General features: G+C 35.3%; 1 protein-coding gene across 1 annotated transcript in view; it reads left to right on the top strand.

Moving 5' to 3' along the window:
* RYR2 (ryanodine receptor 2) overlaps positions 1–12,580 on the top strand; it is a 375,829-nt gene that overhangs the window by 198,297 nt on the left and 164,952 nt on the right. The window contains exons 19-24 of the mRNA XM_051615046.1: positions 456–574; positions 990–1,123; positions 3,616–3,857; positions 7,263–7,455; positions 9,165–9,381; positions 10,658–10,762. Coding sequence (XP_051471006.1) covers positions 456–574; positions 990–1,123; positions 3,616–3,857; positions 7,263–7,455; positions 9,165–9,381; positions 10,658–10,762 — 1,010 coding nt within the window. The remainder of the gene's footprint in view (positions 1–455; positions 575–989; positions 1,124–3,615; positions 3,858–7,262; positions 7,456–9,164; positions 9,382–10,657; positions 10,763–12,580) is intronic.

Below are 12,580 nucleotides of genomic sequence, written 5' to 3'. Positions count from 1 at the left end.
ATTGCACACAGTGGACTGGTAATTTACCTCTGCTCTCTAATTCACAGATATATGTTTCCATTAGTGGTTCATATGGTTTTCTAAGACAAGAAACAGAAAACTGTAAATATGGAGAGCATATTTTACATGTGTATGTATGTAAATGTGAAGTCTTCACCTTCTGGAGGAACTTACAAGCCAATATTTTACCTGCTTTGTTTGAATTTGTAAGTGTAGATCATCACATATTTATTATTAATATTTTGAATTACAGGTTTTTTCCTTCCTTTCAGATTTTTACTATATTCACTTATTTAGAGACATCTAGAAGTACAATATCATTCCTGTTTTCATTTTGATTTTTGTATAGAATGATTTTTGAAACTATTCTGTGTTGCTGAGCAATTAGGATGTATTATGTGCACTTATGATTTTGTATGCACTGTGACTAAATATTTTTTTTTATCCCCCCCCAGGAATTCTAGAGGTTTTACACTGTGTGTTGGTGGAAAGTCCAGAAGCTCTAAACATTATTAAGGAAGGACATATTAAATCAATCATCTGTCTTTTGGACAAACATGGAAGAAACCATAAGGTAGGCAAAGAAGAGACAAGTATATTTAGGCAAACATTTGTGAACACAGCAAGCACATTGTTCTGTGTAGAGGTTAGATATCAAATACTCTAATGCTGGATTCATAATTAGGAATGAAGCTTTTCCTCAAAGACATGCAAGCAGTTTGAAGAAGCAAAGAGGGACATTATCTTCTTTTTGATAAAAAGCATTGATCACTAAAACACTTAATGTCAAGGAAAGCAGAACACTGTCAGAAGAGTTTCAGAACTGTTGTAAAATAAAAGTACTGTTTTGGATGAATTACATACACTTTCATGTCTTCCATCAACAAGGTGTATAGCATTATATTGCCTGCAGTAAGTCACAGTGATTATGAACTCCTTAGCATGAAAAAATATTGTTAAGATGAAAATAATTTATTTTTTTTTTTCAGGTTTTGGATGTTTTGTGTTCTCTCTGTGTTTGTCATGGAGTGGCTGTGCGGTCTAATCAACATCTAATCTGTGATAATCTCCTACCAGGAAGAGATCTGCTCTTACAGACACGCCTTGTCAACCATGTGAGCAGGTAAAAAGAAAAAGAAAAAAAAAATTGTATTTATGAATAAAGAAGAATAGAACTTATGGTTAAAAACAATAGTCACTACAGAACACCTGTTTTACTTCCAAAACTTTTGTTAAGATATTTTATTCTTACTAGGATTTTAAATACTTTTTGCAATACTGGATTAGAATCAAAACTTGGGTCAGTGAGAGCTGCTGCAAGCTAAAGCTGCTCTAAATTGCTCTAAATCTGTGAAACTGTAGAGTGCTTTCTAAAAATTTCTGTCTAGATCTAACTTTGCTTTCAAAGTATTGTCAGTCAGTGTGAGGGACTGTGCTCACCCTTCTTGACTTTGGCAGAGTTGTAGAAGCTGCCATCCAGCAGGCATTAATAACAAGATGAAGCTAGTAACATCTTAAACTTGCGTAGTAATATTTACCAAGTAAACATTATTCAGAGGTTAAATTTATGCAGAGACAGAATAATCTGGCTTTACGTGAAGATTTGTGGGATTTTTCTCTATCTCAAACTTATGTCTATTTTAAAATAAGTCTCAGTTATTAAGGTAAAATGAAAGTTGAAACATAGAAATAGCCCTTACAATTCAGAGTTCATAGGATTTATTAGGTGCTGTAAAACATAAAAGTTCCACAGCTGTATATTATAAGGAGACCTTTTCAAGTAAAAATAAATTCAAGTCTAAATGAGATATGAACTTGACAATTTTATAGCTAATAAATTTCCTCATATTTTTCATAACCACATGTGACTTGACTTCCCCCAGCACATGCATTAACACACCAACATATATAAGACATGGAAAGATGGTGTATTGGGAATCATTTCATGTCAGCAATGTATTTGGACAATTGATAAGCTAAAATCATTAAAGAAAACTTCTGTTAAAAATGCATGAGAAGAAATTTTAAGGTATGGGTATTAGCATTTGTAAGGGAAAAAAGTCAGAAAGACCAATGAAACCTTGAAAACAGTTATAGAATGAAACATACACACCTTGCAGCAAAATTAGTTGGTGAAGGAATTTCTAAGATATTGCTATTTAACATACTTTTCCAGGGAACTGGCAAAGTCTATTCACAAACGTCTATTTAAAAAGATTAAGTTGGACAATTGGGTTGATTAAATTATGCAGTCTGGCCAAAGGCATACAAGGCATAATAAAACTGATACCGTGTTCAGGCAGAAAAGATTCAGTTGGTGATCTTACCAATAACTTGCAAAGGATTTGACTGTTCTGGAGGGTAGCTTTTGTCAAACAGGTTTTATTTATATTTTTAAGGGGATTAAATGTTTGACTTGTAACTCATAAGGAAGGAGTATCTATACTTAAACTTTTGGCAAAATACAAGCCATATACTTCTAGAAATAAAGCGTGTTAGTCTTATGTGATAAAACAAATTATTTTTTTAGCAATCAGATCAGTAAAGTCTGTTTTTACACTGACTTGTATTTAACAGCCCTTGTCAACTGTCCTTTGACCTGTGGTAGTCTCTACACCAGAAGGCATACTACGTTTTGTGGCTGGCTTAGAGCTACATTTGTGTTGACTAGACAGCCTGTATGCAGGAAGAAAATATTTGTAGAATTTATAATTCAATTCAGTGGAGGAATGTGAAAACTAGATACATTCAGCCTAGAAGTATGAAAGATTTCTTGCCATATGGGTAAAAAAAACAATAAAGAAACATACCTAGCATTGATTTTGGCTACTTCTGTACTCTACAGCTTTGATTCAGGGTCAAATGGCTTTTTTTAGTATGAAGCTGTCACAGTGATGATTGTCTGGAGTCAGATTATTTTGGGGTGATATTCTAGATTAGAGTATTACCCCAAAATCAGATTTGAAAACGATAATTTTATTTTTTTTTTCTTTTATGACCTTTAAATATATGACTCCACATATTGTTAATTTAACTAGATAGTGAATAAGCACAGTAATAGTTTTGCCTTTCAAGTATGCTTGTGAGGTACTTTAATAAGCAAGAGGAACAGAAAATTTATATAAAGGGTAGTACAACCACTGCAAATAACTAAGCTGTACAAAACATGGAATAAATAAGGAAGAGGTACAAGTGAATTTTGAAATAGGTTTACACTTTACTTTTGGAAGTCTGTAAATATTGTGCTCTTGAATGGATAATCCGTGTTGTAGAATGCAGTTTCCTCTCTCAAATTAAACATGCAGTGTGTCCTTACTACATTTCTATTGGTTACTGGTGAATGGCTGTCATTGTTATTTCTGGGATGTAACATCTATTAAATGTTTGAACACACAATATTATTATTATTGGTATCTGAGTGAGGATACTATTTCAGTCCCTGAAACACTTTTTAACTTGAACTGTATAGAGCATTCTTCACCAGGATAAAGAAAAAAAAATCTACTATTTTAATTGTGCAAAAAAACAGCATGAAATTTGAGTTTAATTAGAAGTCTGTGGTAGTTCATTTTGTTCCTGAGGTAAGTTTTTAATAACCATTTCTTTCTGTTTAAGCATGCGACCTAACATCTTCTTGGGGATTAGTGAAGGCTCTGCCCAATACAGAAAATGGTACTATGAACTTATGGTGGACCACCTAGAGCCCTTTGTGACTGCAGAATCAACTCATTTACGAGTCGGCTGGGCATCAACAGAGGGCTACTCACCATATCCAGGGGGAGGAGCAGAATGGGGAGGCAATGGGGTTGGTGATGACTTGTATTCCTATGGCTTCGATGGTCTGCATCTGTGGTCAGGTATTTTCTTTTATTTGTTTGTTTGTTTTGTTGTTATTTTTAAATGCTAGAACATTGTTTACAATTTCAGTGAATTTCATTTCAACAGCAGCAGACTGAATCAGACATTTCAGTTGACAGGAGGAAGATACAGAGACAATACCTTGTATCAGAATATGTTTCAAGTTCACAATGAATACTGGAAAAATGTTTTATACAAAGTAAATGCAGATGGAATAATAATTTCTGTTTCAGCCTGATAATTATTTTTGGGTTTTGTTTCTGTTTGTATTGTGTCTTTTTTCATAGTAACTATAAAGATTTTATTTAAACTTCAAAGGTGCAAAAAATGAAGTCTGACAAATTATTGTCAGATTTAGAACGATTTAGAAATACTTGAAAGGTGAAGAACATTTTAAAGTATGCTCATTGACATACATTTTCAAACCAGATATTTTTCTGGTTTATTTTCTGTAGTGAATTTTTTATTTACATACATTGAGACTTGCAGAATCATATTCCTAGTTTGCGTAAGGTGTGTTTGGTCAGGTATTCATCTTTAAAAAGTTATAGGCCCAGCTTGGGTCTATTTGTTAGTAGTAATAGTTAATAGTAATTTCTGAGTGCAAATTCTAGTGTAAAGGAAGCTGAGCTTAGTATCTGAAGTACTTATATTTACTGCTCGTTCAACAGGTACCTTAGTCTCTATTCAAACTGGGTTAGCTCAGCAAAATCAGAATAATAAGAATGCAAGCTTGTTCTCTTTTTCCTAATCTTTTAAATGTAGTTTAACTTTTGTGAAAAGATTCACAGATATAATTTGGAATGGTACACACATGGTCCTACAATGTTCCTACACATGTATAGTCCCAAGTTTCTTGAAAAAAAAAAATTCTACTGTGGTTTCACTTTGTTGAGGAATATTTTTTTCCTTTGATTTGAGATATAACCAAGCAGTGATGATTTAGAATTTACTGGAAACTGGGCTAGGCTCATTGGATTGGCAATTATTGCCACGATGAAGATATGAGCAAATTTTCTAAAGCTCCATAGCAGACAAGAGAGACATTTTAGTGAGTCAACCGTATGTATCATTCAACGTCTTTGCAGTTTTGAGGCATCGTGGCTTGTACTTGGAAAAGAATTCAGTTTTACATTTCAAAAGATACTTCTAATCAAAATAGCAATGAATTGTATTATTAAGTAATAACATATTGACTGGAGTGGCGTCTTAGGAAAGTAACTGCTACTTTGCTTCTCATGCATAGTGAGAATTACCATGGAACAACGATGCATAATTAATGGTATAATAATTATATGTATGTTAATCCCTATTGTGGATGTGGCTGGTACATTTGAAAAGATTCCTGTCTTCACTGACTTTCTCATGTAACACATACCTCTGAAACTTGAAAGGACTTTAAACAGTTGAATGTGAAAAATCATGACCTTTCTTCTTCTTTCACGATCCCAGGCTACATCTTGGTAAGCCTCTGCACTGACATTTTGCAAATAATCTTTTGAGCGTGAAGCATTTACTGCATTAATGAATAGCAGTAATAATTTCTACCACTGAGTTTCTGTTCTGGACCAAGCCTTTACCAGAATTACATTTAATTTACATTTGTTTCTTCAGTCCTGCGGTTATTTTTCTAATATATGAAGTGGAACTCATAGATTTTTAGTGTCTTAAGGCCAGAAGAGGCACTTAGATAATTTGGTCAGATTGTTTATGTGTTCATCAAAGACCAGTACATATTTCTCCTGTCAGCCCTGCGTTTATCCCAATAATCTATGCATGGCTAATTTTTAGCATCTAAAAGGGCAACTAGTCTCATGTAGTATGCCTTAAGGAAATGAAGTATCTACTCTTCATTGGTAGCTCTTTTAGATTTTAGTTATCACTGCCAATAAATAACTTGTTTTCTGTGATTTATTTGAAACTAACCTTCATGTCCTTGGTATTTTCTCTGCTATTCTCTGCTGTGCTCTGTGAGCTCAGGAATGAATATAGAGTTGGTAGAAGGTGGTTTCCTTGCAAAGCCATTCCTTATGCTATTTTCTCATCAGTGTTTCCTATAGATATTTTGGTTTGTGAGGGGTTCTAAGGATTACTACATGTAATTCCTTTGTCTTTGCTAATGGAACTGACTATTCTTACAGCAACCAAGCTGTAAGCTGACATCTATTTCAAAAGGGTTTAAAGGAGCAGCAAGAGCATCTGAAAACTTTTTCCCCACTGTACTGCTGAACTGCTGATTGTCCTGTCAAGAGTGGCAGTTTGCACAAGAGCATCTGTCCTAGAGTCTATGCATTGCATGGTAGTCTCAGGAAGCCATTTTCCATATATAAAGTATTGGTAGTGTGTTTTTTTTATTTTTCCTTGAGGGGAGTGTTAGTAGTGTGTGTATGAAAATTTACCTGCAAAACAGCTACTGAGATTTTCCTTGTATCATTTTTGCTGCTGTTAAAAACATGCCATCTTCATCATCTTCTTAGAAATATAGTACTTTTAGATAACTCCTTCATGTTACAGAAGTTGGAAAGCATGGTTAAAAAGTTAATGCTCTGTTCTAAATATGCATTATGGTTTATCTCTTGCAGACATTGCATATCTAATTTTTGGAAAACATGTCTAGAGATATTTTTATACAACTGTCATCTTTTTTCATAAATTGTCTGTTGTAGATGCAGTAAATTTCAGAAACAGTCATTTACATTTCTTTATTGCATAGGTTATTTCTCTAGGGAAGCAAGTGTGCTTGTGTAAATGTAATTTGACACAAGAGAGAAGGATCCTTTATAATGCATGTAAAACTTATTGAAGAAAAATACATACATTACTGAGTAGATATGCCTCAAAATTGCTGCTGTCTTTGTGTATGCCAGAAAAATGCTGCATTGTAATTTGACTGTGAAACCAAGTAATATCATATCATATACAAGTTTGCAAGGGTACCATTATATGCCCTTAATAATAGGAAGTGATTTACTTTTCCTGAATAATTTAAAATACAATACTTGTCCTTATCTTGAATAACGAAGCATTGTTTAGTCAGGTGTACTATGTTTCATATTAGATACTAATGTTTGCTTTTCAATTTGCATGTATACTCCTGTGAGAGGAAAAAAAAAAAAGTTTTCTTAATTTTGACTGCTTTTATCAGTATATACCGAAAAACTTACTTACATTAAATTTAATTATGTTTTATTATTGTTTATTAAAATAGCTTTGGAGATACAGTTGTATGCTTTTATTCACTAAATTGCAAACTTAAATCAGCTCTTGGATGTTACAGGTTAGATATTAATGTATTCATGTGTTTCAGCTCTATTGCTATATTTTATTTCTCTTTTTTTTGGCTGCTGTGAAAACCTGTATGATATTCAAAAGTTTTGCTCAATGGTTCTGCTTTACTTCCATAGGCTGTGTGGCACGAACAGTAAATTCTCCCAACCAACATCTCTTAAGAACTGATGATGTTATTAGCTGCTGTTTGGACCTGAGTGCACCCAGCATCTCTTTCCGGATAAATGGTCAGCCAGTTCAAGGAATGTTTGAGAATTTCAACATAGATGGCCTCTTCTTCCCGGTTGTCAGCTTCTCTGCAGGAATAAAGTTAGTGTCCTATGTAGTTTTGGCTTTCCTATGTAGTTTTGGCTTTTTTTTTTTTTTCCCCTCTACATGTGAATATACTGAATATTTTGCTGGCTGCCTTTGCTCTCATTTCTCTTTCTGACATCTGCTTCTTTGGCACAGTTCCAGTGCTTGGGTAGTGAGAGCTACAAAGAAGTCCTGAAGAGACAGTGCATCTGTTGTTTTTCAGCACACCAGTGTATTCAGGTGGTTTGCAGATAGACCTTATAAATACCTACTGTGTCATTCCTTAGCTGACATTTTGCTACACATTCACTTCAGGATGGCATTTTACCTATATAGAAAGAAATATGTCACTCTTTGATATTAAAAATCTATTTGCCTTAATTAATTTGTTATGTGATATTAATTATTATTTGACAATGTAACCTGCCCTTACCTTAAGAAAGGGTGGTGCTGCACTTTCTTTTCATCAGGACAATTTAATATGAATTCTGTCATTCTGAATTCTGATTGCTGTTCTATAAAATTTCAAGTCACAATTGAGGTGCCATACTTGGCACCATGCTTCCATGAATTAAATAGTTTGAGACTACAATATATTAAAAAGGGTCATGTGATATTCCAGTGAGGGGAACAACTTTATCAGGACTAGCAAAGGTAAATGCTGAGAGCTGATTTCTATTGGAATCAGAGCAGTGGTCTGTGAGGAATCACTCAAAGACTGTGGTGAATGCTACAGAAGCCAAGAGCCATCGCACAGTGGACATATCAGCCCCTCATTCTAGATACATAATGCACTGCACTTCTTTAGACTTTGTCTTGGGTAATATGAGAGGTACAACGAAATGCAAAATGATAAACCTGCATGCTTTATCTCTGTCAAGAGAGAAGTATTTGACAAATATTATTCATGTGCTTAGTGGATTTTTGGAGAGTGTTCTGGTTTAACATTGACAAAAATCTTATACTCAGTAAACAGAAAAGAGACAAAGGCTAGTTTTTTTGGAGTTTTTTGATTCCTTCTGGATGGCAATGTTGTTCTGGGAAGATTTTCTGTGCTCCTTCATAATTACCTAATTAATTGAATTTTTCAGTTTAAAAAAAAAAAAAATACAAATTCACCATTTTGTAATTAATATAATAATGCTTTTCCGTAGACTCTACTAACATGACAAGTATATGTTTTAGGGAAGAAAATATGGGACTTTTAAAATTGTATCCTAATGATTTAGTGTTCTGTGAGAGAAAGGAAAGAATGGTATTCCATGGAGTTTTCAGGCTCATTTCTCAAATGAGACAGAATGGGGAACCCCTCAGTGAAGAGAGTTCAGAGGTGGTTCCTAGATTACTCTGGTTTATAATCTCTGCCTTCTCAGACTCAAAAGTCTGCTTCTTACTTCATAGGTATACAAAGTAAACTGATTTTTCTCTCAGTGTCTTCTCTTTTGGTCTCATGATCTAGAATACTTTTATGGCAGTGGAAATTGACTAAAATAAAAAATTGTTTACTTTTCCCAGTGTTTTTTGGACCTCCTACTTCATAAGCTCCAGCACTAGTTAGAAAAAGTTTGACTGTAAACAATGCAAATAAGCTGCAACATTGAATTTTAGTTGTTTTTTTCCTTAAAAAAAAACAAAACAGCATTCAATAATTGTTAGGCTTACAAACTGATTAGGTTTGACACCAGAGGTGTCTAAGTTATCTAAAGTAACTCTGATGTTTACAGGGTACGTTTCTTGCTTGGAGGTCGCCATGGAGAGTTCAAGTTCCTTCCTCCTCCTGGATATGCCCCTTGCTTTGAAGCTGTCCTACCCAAAGAGAAGCTGAAAGTGGAGCAAAGCAGAGAATACAAGCAGGATCGTAGCTATACAAAAGACCTACTGGGTCCCACTGTCTCTCTGTCACAAGCAGCTTTCACTCCAGTTCCTGTAGATACTAGCCAGGTATGAAAACTATAAGATTGCATTTTAATTTTTAAATGCAGATATTATAGGCCTGTGTTATTTCACATTTGATTTAATTTGCACTTTCTCTCAAACTTGTCTTTTCTTGGGATTTGGATAGGCTTTTCTTGGGATTTTGGATTTTCGGAAGCTGAAAAGTGGTGCATAAAAACCTTACAGCACTCACTAGAAATTTCGTGCCTTTCAGATCCCAAATACTATAATAAAGTTTTACCCTTAACATTAGAGTCGGCAAAAAATAATATTTGAACTTCTTGTTCTATTATTAGACATTCTTAGTATTATTTAATTCAAATTACTGAAGAGTTTTTTTTTTTATTATAAGATTTTTGGACCAGCTTCAACTCTAATGCTTTACTGGACTTGAAGGTTACTGAGAGGGGCATTTTACTCACTGTTGGCAGTAAATGGCATGAACAGAAGTTATAGTTATCTTCTTTTTTTTCACATAGTTGCAAAAAAGCACTATTTCTTTGGTACCAAAGAGTTCCCTCTCTGATCACAATTAACAAGACTTCATTTTACACTTGACCAGAGTTTGAGATGATATAAATTTTTGCATGCTATGTGCTCAGATTTTACCATATTTAGGAACTTGTTCCTGAAAAAAAACCCAAACACAGAAAAAAATAGAACATACCTGCTAGTTTGTTGTCATTAAACACTAAATACAGCATTCTGCATGAGTCATGTAATTATTCTTCTGTAACACCAACATTTAGGGTAATATTGGCATGATTCACAGCACTATGTATTTGAGGTCTCTGGTTTCTAAGGAAAAGCAGAGTTGATTTGGAGATAGGGTGATGTGCTATGCTAATTGCACTTCTCACCTGTCATAATAACCTATATATTTTTTTGCTGCTGTTAAGCAGCTGTTGTGAGGTTCAGGTCATAATGTTGTTTTTCACAACATTACCTTGGTTGTAGAGATTTTTAGCATTTTTTAAGTGGAGACATAGTATTGACTTGAGTAGTTCCTACATAGGTGTCAGGAATGTATTCCAGGCCATTTGGAGATGTTGGATTTTAAACTCTTTTCTCTTGCTGGACAAACTCCAGAACTTTTATGTTCACAGATTAAAGTATTTCTGCTGATCTAAGAATTCTTGTTCAGTTTGGTGAGTAAGAACTGAATGATAATTTAGGTTTAGTTGAGAGATCAGGTTTGTACAAATTTTATCTGCTATGAAAATTTGGGTAGCACTGTCAAGCAAATTATTTGTAACAGTCTCTTTCTGTCTTCTCCATTTAGATTGTTTTGCCTCCTCATCTGGAAAGAATTAGAGAAAAATTAGCAGAGAACATCCATGAACTTTGGGTTATGAATAAGATTGAACTTGGCTGGCAGTATGGACCAGTATGTATCTTCCAACTTAATTTTCTGTTAATTATGTAGTATTATTCAGCATATCGGTTTCAGTGAGCTAATGGGACTGCATTATTTTCCATCCTTCTAATATTGGACTGATAGAATTGTTTTGGTTGAAAAAGAACTGTAAGATCATCAAGTCCAACCATTAACCTAGAACTGTCAAGTCCACCACTAAACCATGTCCTTAAGCACCACATGTACACATCTTCTAAATACCTTCAGAGATGGTGACTACCACTTCCCTGGGCAGCCTGTTCCAGTACCTGACAGCCCTTTCAGTGAAGAAGTTTTTTCCTAATATCCAGTCTAAACCTTCCCAGGCACAACTTGAGGCCATTCCCTCTTATCCTACCTCTTGTTACCTGGGAGAAGAGACTGACCCCTACCTTGATACAGCCTCCTTTCAGGTAGTTGTAGAAAGTGATAGGTTTTCCCTTGGACTTCCTTTTCTCTAGGCTAATCAATCAGTGTTTTCACAGCCAGTCCTCCTAAGACTTGTTCTCCAGACCCTTTTATCAGCTTAATTGCCCTTCTCTGGTCTTGCTCCAGCACAAAGATTTCCTTCTTGTAGTGAGGGACCCAAAACTGAACACAGTATTCAAGGTGTTGCCTCATCAGTGCCGAATACAAGGTCAATCACTTCCTTAGTCCTGCTGGCCACACTATTTCTGATGCAAGCTAAGATGATGTTGGCCTTCTTGGCCACTTGGTCACACTGCTGGCTCATGTTTATCTGACTGTTGACCAAGATGCTTAGAACCTTTTCTGCTGGCCAACTCTCCAGCCGCTCTTCCCCAAGCCTGTAGTGTTGCATGGGGTTTTTGAGACCCAGCTGCAGGATCTGACACTTGGCCTCGTTGAACCTTATACAATTGGCCTTAGCCCATCAATCCAGCCTGTCCAAGTCCCTCTGCAGAGCCTTCATACCCTCCAGCAGATCATTGCTCCCACCCAGCTTGGCGTCATCTGCAGACTTACTGAGGGTACAGTAAGGACTCGTCCTCTTGTCCAGATCATTTATAAAGATATTAAAGAGAACTGGCCCCACCAGTGGGGGAACACCACTTGTGACTGGCTGCTAATTGGATTTAACTCCATCACAACTCTTTGAACCTGGCCAGCCAGCCAGTCTTTTACCCAGGAAAGAATACACGCATCCAGCCTGTCCAATTAGTAAGGTTTTAGACCCTTTCCACCACAAGCAGATGGAAGCCAAGAGCACTTGTGCATTTCTGACTCAAAATTCTGGTACTAAACCTGTTTGATGCTGAAATTTTCAGTCAGTCTAACTTCCAGCACAAAGAGCATATAGTTTTTCACCTTCTGTTTGTTCTTGGTGCAAGAAGTTTAGTTGCCTGGTGGAGACAGCCAATAAAAGCAGTTCTTCTCATATATACTGACTGACAAAACTCTTTCAGAAGTCCTGAAATTATTTCTCATGACAAAAGAGTGTTGCTTATATAAAATGCCATTAAATTTGCTTCCCTTCTTACTTCTCTCCACTTCTTCAGGCTCATGTGTGTACTAGGTGCTCCAATACCTGTTTTCTTATCTCTATACTACTTTTCATGGAGTATGATGAAAAAAAAAATGTGGCTTCTGGCTTTGGTACACAATGCAGCCAAGGTCTCTTCCAACCTTCATGATTCTATGTGGTAGGGTTCCGTGCTCATGGCAGGGGGTTGGAACTTGATGATCTTTAAGGACCTTTCCAGCCATAATGATTATATGATTCTATTTCGTTAACTATATTTTAAAAATCAATCATTAAAATATTATACAAACTAATTATTTGGATCCCAA

This window comes from Apus apus, chromosome 3 (genome assembly GCF_020740795.1).
Source record: "Apus apus isolate bApuApu2 chromosome 3, bApuApu2.pri.cur, whole genome shotgun sequence".
NCBI lineage: Eukaryota > Metazoa > Chordata > Aves > Apodiformes > Apodidae > Apus > Apus apus.
This window is presented reverse-complemented; position numbering and strand designations above follow the sequence as displayed.